The 9,462-nt window shown below is 43.3% G+C and overlaps 1 protein-coding gene across 1 annotated transcript; it reads left to right on the top strand.

Moving 5' to 3' along the window:
* Positions 1-3,236: 3,236 nt before the first annotated feature.
* Positions 3,237-9,073, top strand: LOC108451319 (uncharacterized; the record flags this gene model as incomplete). The annotated part of the gene is given in 6 exon segments (XM_053024544.1): positions 3,237-3,348; positions 3,458-3,678; positions 3,853-4,631; positions 5,004-5,423; positions 5,468-6,335; positions 7,055-9,073. Coding segments are annotated over 6 exon segments (4,419 nt in total), but the record flags the coding sequence as incomplete, so codon positions are not given.
* Positions 9,074-9,462: the final 389 nt, after the last annotated feature.

Raw genomic sequence — 9,462 nt, 5'->3', positions numbered from 1 at the left:
TATATTTTGAGACGAGAGGGTCTTTAACACTTGAGCTTTCTATAAAGAAGGATCGTATTTTAAAATTCTTTCAAGTTTTTTTAATTTTCGACACTAAGACACTAATTAATCAACTAGGTACCAATTTTGGGCGTATCGAGGGTGCTAATCCTTCCTCGTGCGTAACCGACTCCCGAACCTGTTTTCTTGATTCTTGTAGATCAAAATTGTTGTTTAAATAAACCAAACTATCTATTAAAAACAACCACTTTTATGAGGTGACCCGATCACACCTCGTCAAAAAGGATCGGTGGTGACTCCCGTTCTTTTATTTTCAAAATCCAAGTCGATTCCCGTTTGTTTTCAAAAAAATGGTTACGACAGCTTGGCGACTCCACTGGGGACACGAATGAGAGAGTCAAGCCACAAGTTGATTAACTCTTGTCTTATCGAAAATTGAAAATTTGATTTTTAAATATGATCCTCACATTGCATTGCATCAGCTATTTTTGTGGCACAATACCCGCTGCATTGGTTCGAGTCTTTAAATAGTTTTGCATATTGCATTGCATGACCGCAGTGGTCACACCCCTTTAAGTGGGAGTGAGAAACTACTCCTTCGTGAGGTTTTCACCTCCGTGCAGGATAGTGGATCGCTTTCGGGATACATCCGTACCTATGTCTTCGTGAGATTTTCATCTCCGTGCAGCCATAGGGAAATGTATCCCCGAATTGAACTTCGATGCAGTATGAGCCTATAATGGGTGAAGATCGAGGAATCTGCTGGTTCAGGTACCCTTACTCTAGAACCAAGCCCCATATAGCGAGCCTTAAGAACACACCCTAGGTAGAGCCACTCCGAAACCCTAGTGGTTACCCGAGAAAGTGCTATATTTATTATTCTTCGTTTGCTTTGAACTGTGCATAAACTACTGACTTGCTTTGTTTTACTTTCATTGTATTTGCATGGCATTTTCATCATAAAAGGTGTTGATTCGTGTTCGGTTCCTAAATAGATAGCTTATCATGGAAAAGGGGTTTTTTGATAAAGTAGAAGACAACGCGGCTGTCCGGATATGGGCTGAGACAACACAACAAGAGAAAGGTGACAGTCTTACCAAGGGGTATGTGTCAGAGCTATGGAATTTCACTCGGATCAGCGTAACCCAGAATAATCTCCAAGAGTTGAAAGAAATATGGAACCAGTGGGACGACGAGGTCAAACAGTTATTCTATTGTCATTACGGTGATTTACCTTATCTGCTTGATGTCAAGGTAGACGAGCACCTGTTTCGAGCCCTTGCCCAATATTGGAATTCTGCTTACAGTTGCTTCACTTTCGGGAAGGTAGATTTGGTACCTACTATAGAAGAATACACGACCTTGCTCTGTTGCCCAAAGATTCAGATAGACAGAATTTATACCAGACCTGCCAACGTCCCAGCATTTTCAAAAAAACTGATGAACATCACGGGGATGAGCGAACAGTGGGTGACAACCCGGATCAAACAAAAAGGAGATTGTAAATGCATCCCATGGAGGAACCTGAGGGATCTAATCTTAGCGCACCCCGACGTGAAGAAAAGGGTAGATGTCTTCGCCTTGAGCATCTATGGACTGGTCATCTTCCCCAAGGCTTTGGGGCATGTAGACGAGGCTGTTGTTGACCTTTTTGATAGGCTTGGTAAAGGAACCACACCTGTACCCGCAATCTTGGCGGAAACTTTCAGATCATTAAATGCTTGTAGAAGAGCAGGTGAAGGGAGATTTATTGGATGTGCACAGCTCTTGCTATCCTGGTTCCACAACCATTTTTGGAAAGTGGAAAAGGTCTCATATCGTATCTTCTCTGAAAATTACTCTCCGCTGAAAGAGTTAGTGGCTACACCGAGGCGAGATGATGTAACAGAAGAAAATTGGATGACGGTTCTCCAAAATCTGCAAGAAGAAGATGTTGAATGGAGAGCCCCGTGGATGGTCCCTGATGAAATATTATATCGATGCGGAGATTTTGATTGGGTTCCCTTGTTGGGAGTATGGGGAGCCGTCGGATACGCTCCTCTGCTTGCATTGCGACAATATAGATCCAGACAGTTTACACCACCAACATACGGGTTAGCCCAGTGCGAGTTCACGTTCACAGGGAATAATTACAAAAAGAAAGTTCGCGAGATATCGAATGCCTAGAACCAGACTCGTAAAATGAAGAAGTTTGCTGCCAATCCCATGACTACTCCTGAGTACGACCGATGGTGGAATCAGAGGATTAACGTCAACATCCCTACATCAGATCAAAGGAATCCTCAGTCGATAGAAGAGCACTTGAAAGTAATCCCATCTGAGCTGGAAATCATCCGGCAAGATTTCGAGAGAAAGAGTCTGGAGCTAGAAAAAAGGATCGAGCATTTGGAAGAAGAAAAGATGCGATTAGGGTTAGACGTCGATGCCCGAAACTAGAAGTTGAAAGACTCGTAAAAGGGAAAAACAAGGTCAAGAGGACTTAGACGGTTTGAAAACGGACTATAAGAAGCTGCGCAGATCAATGAGAACCGCTGGGTTAGGAAAAACATCCGAACAATGGCGACATGAAGTTAAAGAAGAACAAAGCAAAGCCAACCAGTGAGAGGAAAAATTTCACGATGCTCAAGCTCGAGAAGGTGCTCTGAAAAGAAGTTTAGTAGAAAGTCAAAATGAGAAAGAAGGGTTAAAGATCCGAGTATCAGAGTTAGAGAGGTTATTGTATCACTATCGCTCACGTAACTCTGCAATCGAGTTGAAAGCTAGTCAGAACAGAATCGAAGAATTAAAAAAGAATATAGAAGAACTCAAAGCAATACGCAAAATCGTGAACTTGGATAGAACTCCTCGAGGTAAATAACGGCGATGGAAGGAGCAACTTCATCAATCTCAAGACCAAGTCGGGGCGGGGACTACATCATGGGCGAAGCTTTGACTCAAGTACGAGAAGTGGCTGACCACTTGCAAACTTAGTAGTACAAGCCGATGTGCTGAGTTTAAAATACGAGTCGAGTCGGACCGAGGCCAAAAGCTAGCTTGGCTTCTTAGGCAGTCAAGGCCTTAAGTATCGAGGCCAAGCCTTATATGTAATCTATTTTATGTAAAGAAACTTTTTTCTAGAAAAGTTACTCTAATGAAATCGAATTGGAATCAACGCTTTTTTGCATTCATCGCATTCATTGCATTCATGCACCAACATTGCATCATGCGCACTAAAACTTACAAGAAACCCTAAAATCATGGCGATTACCACGGAACATCGTTCACGGTACAAGAGGAAAACAAAAGCAATGGATCAAAGGTTAGAGATTGGAACAAATGCAAAAGAGATGCGGGATCAACTACAAACACGTATGCAAGAACGGTGACCAAAATCCGGCCAAGATGTAAGGGACCGGATCTTTGGAGTCCCAAAGGAGTATGATGGATCAATTAACGCGTCTATTGGCTGGTGGATTAGAAAAAGGGAAAAGCCCCATAATCAATAGTGGAGATGACAACGAAGATCCCGTCTACCCTCCGGGGTTTGTCCCAGCGGACGTTCAGACACAACCTGATGTGTACCCAAGAAGGCCATCAGTCACAATCAGGCCTCAACCATTTCAAGCCGGTGTCTCGGCACAGATGAATTATCAGACTGGTTCGGGCTCTAATCCGGGGGACAATCCGACCAACCCTGTGGTCCTCAATCTCGATGAAGTAATAGAAACCGAAAAGACAAGGGTAGAATTCCCGAGAGAGCTTGAAGAAAGATGTAAATGGTTGGAAGAAAAATTTAAAGAAATGGAAAGCACCGACTATCGTGGTGGGATCGACGCTAAGGAATTAAGTTTGGTTCCAGACCTGGTACTCCCTCCCAAGTTCAAAACTCCAGAATTTGAGAAATACAATGGGACTAGCTGTCCCGAAGCTCACATCACTATGTTCTGCAGACGCATGGCAGGCTATGTCAATAATGACCAACTATTGATCCACTTGTTTCGTGAAAGTCTAGTTGGGGCCTCTTCTAGGTGGTACAACCAACTGAGTCGTAACCAGATCAGTTCATGGAGGGATTTAGCACAGGCTTTCATGAAGCAGTACAGTCACGTGACAAACATGGCCCCTGATAGAGTCACGTTACAGAACATGGAGAAGAAACAAAATGAGAGTTTCAGGCAATACGCCCAAAGATGGAGAGAGGTAGCAACGCAAGTTCAACCACCTCTTCTAGAGAAAGAAACGACCATGCTCTTTATCAACACGCTGAAGGCTCCATTCATCAACCACATGCTAGGGAACGCTACTAAAAGCTTCTCAGACATAGTAATGTCTGGAGAAATGATAGAGAACGCGATAAGATGTGGAAGGAATGAAGCAGGGGAAAGTGCTAAGAGACCAGCCCCGAGAGGGAAAGAGAATGATGTGAACAACATGAGTATACATAATAAGCCAGTCACTATGAGCCAACCAAAAGTGGTGACTACTAGCCATCAGGGCTTCGCAAGACGAGACTTCAACCCAAGGCATAACACGGAAAGGGTCCAGTTTACGCCTATCCCAATGTCCTACAAGGAATTGTACCAGAGTTTATTCGATGCCCATGTAGTGTCGCCCTTCTATCTAAAGCCGATGCAACCCCCATTCCCCAAATGGTACGACTCAAACGCCCAATGCGAATACCATGCAGGAGCCACAGGGCACTCGATAGAAAACTGCACCACTTTCAAGAAGCTGGTTGAAAGACTCATCAACATGGGCATCGTGAAATTCGATGATACACCTAGTAGAGAAAACCCGTTACCTAATCATGGGGATAAGGGTATAAATGCCATAATCAAGAGTTCAGGGAAGGAAATTAAGATGAATGTTGCAGAAGTGAATACTCCACTAAAAGAAGTATGGAAGAAAATGGTGGAAAAAGGGTTGGTAGCATAGAATTCAGGGGACAGACACCAAGGAGCAAAAAGTTATTGCGAGTTCCATAATCAAGAGGACCATGAGATTCAGAAATGTCGTGAATTCAGGGCTCTAGTACAAGGGTTAATGGATAATAAAGAGCTGGAATTCTTCAAGTATGCTAGGAGCCCAGAAAGAACAGACGTGTGTGCTTCAGAAGAAGGGTCGACGAGAAACGCTTGTAAAATCAACCACCCATTGGTTATCATATCACGCTTAAGAACTAATGAAGACGGGACACAAGTCACCCCCAAAGTTGTGATCCAGAAGCTCGTTGCTTTCCCTTATAAAGATAGCAAGAGGGTACCATGGAATTACAGCTGCAATGTGATGATCCCAGGAAAGAAGAGCCCGGCCAGTGCTTCACAACAAAACCAAGATGTAGGTTTTTTTACACGCGATGGGAGATGTTATGTTCAGAAGTACAGGAACCAAAATTGCCAAGAAAGAATCCCAACAGTTGAGCAAAGGAAAGAAAAGACGATCGGGTTTGAATCGCCATCAATGAGTCTCATGGCGAGAATGAAGCCAGGGAATTCTTAAAATTTTTAAAACACAGTGAGTACAGCGTCGTGGAACAGTTACATAAGCAACCGGCTCGCATTTCAGTGCTAGCTTTACTTTTGAGCTCAAAAAAGCATCAGAGCGCGTTAATGAAAGTGCTGAACGAGACATACGTCGCGTATGACATCTCTGTTAACAAACTAGACCGCCTGGTCAACAATATCAGCACCGACAATTTTATTTTCTTTAACGACAACGAAATACCACCAGGAGGTATGGGGTCCACAAAGGCCCTGCACATTACCACGCGTTGCAAGGGGCACACATTACCGGGTGTATTGATCGATAATGGATCAGCACTGAACGTCTTACCCCTATCCACACTGAATAGGTTGCCCGTGGATAGTTCCCATATGAAAACATGCCAAAATGTAGTAAGGGCATTTGACGGTACTGAAAGGAAAGTGATGGGGAGGATTGAATTATCCCTTCAAATCGGTCCTAGCACGTACGAGGTAGACTTCTTAGTAATGGACATCAAACCCTCTTACAATTGCCTATTGGGAAGACCATGGATCCACTCGGCGGGGGCAGTGCCGTCATCATTACATCAGAAGCTCAAACTTATAACGGAGGGTCGATTGGTGACTATAAATGCGGAGGAAGACATCATTGCATCTGTTACCAGCAACGCATCATATGTGAGGACAGATGATGAAGCCATAGAATGTTCTTTTCGATCGTTGGAGTTTGTAAATGCGACCTTTGTTGTCGAAGGAAATAAAGTCCCGACACCTAGACTTTCCAAAACCACAAGAATGGGACTACAACTGATGGTTGAGAAGGGAGCCTTGCCAGGGAAAGGACTTGGAAGAAGCCTACAAGGAAGGGTCAAAGTACCTATGCTCACGGGCAAAAGGGACCGCTTTGGCTTAGGATTCAAGCCAGATGCAAGATAAAAGAAAGAGGAGCAAGAGAAGAAACAAGAAAAGAGAAGAGCGCGTTTGAACGGGGAAGAGGTTAAATGGAAGCCAATGACCTTTCCCCATATATCCAGAACATTTGTGTCGGGAGGAACTATTTATGCCGAAGGAAGATCGGTAGGCTAAGAGTCCACTGAAGAAATGTGGGAAAGCTTAAGCATTAATGCCACGTTCGAAGGAGGAACTGGAGAAGAAAATGGGGCGGGCATTCGCCCTTATGAGCCAGAAAGTGTTTTGAATAATTGGACTGCGGAAGAGATTCCTGTAGTCTTTAAAACTAACACAGAGTAATGCCCAAAACACGCTTATTACCCTAGGCCTAGAAGTAATAAGTGTCTTTTTGTGAAATAGGCCTATGTTCAAAATCGTTATTTCAATGAAATGCATCCTTTTGTCTTATTCAGTGCGAATATTCTTTTATTCTTTCATTTATAATCATACCGTACATACCATTGTTCTTAGATTCTTTTGTTCTTTGTATCTTCCTTTATGCCTAAAATAGGTCTCCAGATATCAACGATGTGAGTGACCTTGCTATTAATTTTGAGTCTCCTTTCGAGCGCGATATGTGTCTAGAGGGATCTGAAGACTTTGAAGATGACAGAGATTGTAACTTATCCCCTAATTTGTTAAGGATGGTAGAACACGAGGAGAAACAGATTCTACCCCACAAAGAGACCGTAGAAGTCGTGAACTTGGGAGATGAACTAGAAAGGAGAGAAGTAAAGATCGGAACTTACATCACCACAGAGACAAAGCGAGACCTTATTAAGTTACTCCAAGAGTTCAAGGATGTCTTTGCATGGTCATACCAGGATATGCCTGGGCTAAGTACTGACATTGTGGTACACAGGCTCCCCATCAAAGAAGAATACAAGCCAGTTCAGCAAAAGCTTCGAAGGATATGGCCCGATGTTCTGTTGAAGATAAAAGAGGAAGTCAAGAGGCAATTTGATGCTGGTTTCTTACAAGTAGTTAAGTACTCGGAATGGGTAGCCAACATCGTCCCCGTCCCTAAAAAGGATGGAAAGGTACGGATGTGTGTAGACTACAGAGACTTAAACAAGGCCAGCCCGAAAGATAATTTCCCGTTGCCTCATATCGACACCTTAGTGGACAATGATAATTTCCCGTTGCCTCATATCGACACCTTAGTGGACAACACGGCAGGTTACTCACTTTTCTCCTTCATGGATGGTTTCTCGGGGTACAATCAGATCAAGATGCATCCTGAAGACATGAATAAAACCATATTTGTGACCATGTGGGGAATCTTTTGCTATAAAGTAATGCCATTCGGATTGAAAAATGCAAGAGCAACATATCAGAGAGCCATGGTAACCCTATTTCATGATATGATGCATAAAGAAATTGAAGTCTATGTCGACGACATGATCGCCAAATCTCGGACAGAAGAAGAGCATGTGCAAGTCTTGAGGAAATTATTTTCGAGGTTGAGAAAATTCCAGTTGAAACTCAACCCCGTAAAATGTACCTTCGGAGCCAGGTCAGGAAAATTACTAGGATTCGTGGTCAGTGGAAAAGGGATTGAGATTGACCCAGACAAAGTCAAAGCCATACAAGAGTTACCTCCACCACGCACTCAGAAGGAAGTTCGAGGATTCCTAGGAAGACTAAATTACATCGCTCGGTTTGTTTCACAACTAACCGAGAAATGTGATCCCATATTCCGTCTCCTTAAGAAACACAACCCTGGTGGTTGGGATGAGGAATGCTAGAAGACCTTCGACAAAGTTAAGCAATATTTGTCTAATGCACCAGTATTGACACCACCTAATCCAGATAAGCCATTGATACTGTATTTGACGGTATTTGAAAATTCTATGGGATGCGTACTTGGCCAACACGATGAATCGGGAAGGAAAGAAAAAGTGATATATTACCTCAGTAAAAAGTTTACTGAGTGTGAGACGAGATACTCGTTCATTGAAAAGTTGTGTTGTGCCTTGATTTGGACAACCCGAAGACTGAGACAATACATGTTGTACCATACAACTTGGCTGATCTCTAAAATGGATCCTCTGAAGTACTTGATGGAGTCAACTGCCTTGAACGGGAGAATGGCCCGATGGCAAATTCTACTTTCTGAATTCGATATAGTCTATGTGAACCAGAAGGCCGTAAAAGAGAGTGCGATAGTAGATTTCTTAGCCAGCAGAGCCCTAGAGGACTATGAGCCTCTGAACTTTGATTTCCCAAATGAAGATCTAATGTGCATAGCAACCACCGAAGAAGACCCTCAAGAGGGTCACCCTTGGAAGCTAAACTTTGACGGAGCATCAAATGCCATGGGTAACGGAATCGGGGCAGTTCTGGTGTCCCCGAGTGGAGATCATTATCCATTCACTAGTAAATTGGATTTCGACTGCACGAACAATATGGCAGAATATGAGGCATGCATCATGGGAATACGTGCGGCCATAGAACGTAAAATCAAGGTGTTAGAGGTATATGGAGATTCTGCCCTAGTGATTTATCAACTCAAAGGTGAATGGGAGACAAGAGACCCCAAACTGATCAATTACCGGAGGTTGATCCTTGAGTTAATTAAAGAGTTTGATGATATTGTCTTCTACTACCTCCCACAAGAAGAAAATCAGATGGCTGACGCCCTAGCAACTTTGGCCTCTATGATCAAGGTGAACCAACCAGAGGATGTGAAACCAATCCAAATGAGCATTTACGAGGCCTCGGCTCATTGTTATAACCTTGAAGAAGAAGAGGAAAATGATGATCACCCTTGGTACCACGACATCCTACGATATGTGAAGAATCGTGAGTACCCTAACCAAGCTACTGAGAATGACAAGAGAACGTTGAGAAGACTGGCCAGTGACTATGTCTTAGATGGGGAGATCCTGTACAAAAGAAGGAAGGATCAGGTACTATTAAGATGTGTAGACGCCATTGAGGCTAAGAAAATCTTGGAAGAAGTCCACGAGGGCATCTGCGGGACACACGCTAATGGTTTTACAATGGCCAGGCAAATTATGAGGTTCGATTATTATTGGTCCACCAT

This window comes from Gossypium arboreum, chromosome 13, assembly GCF_025698485.1.
Source record: "Gossypium arboreum isolate Shixiya-1 chromosome 13, ASM2569848v2, whole genome shotgun sequence".
Classification (NCBI taxonomy): Eukaryota; Viridiplantae; Streptophyta; class Magnoliopsida; order Malvales; family Malvaceae; genus Gossypium; species Gossypium arboreum.
Note: the sequence above shows the minus strand (reverse complement) of the source record. Positions and strands in the feature narration are given on the sequence as shown.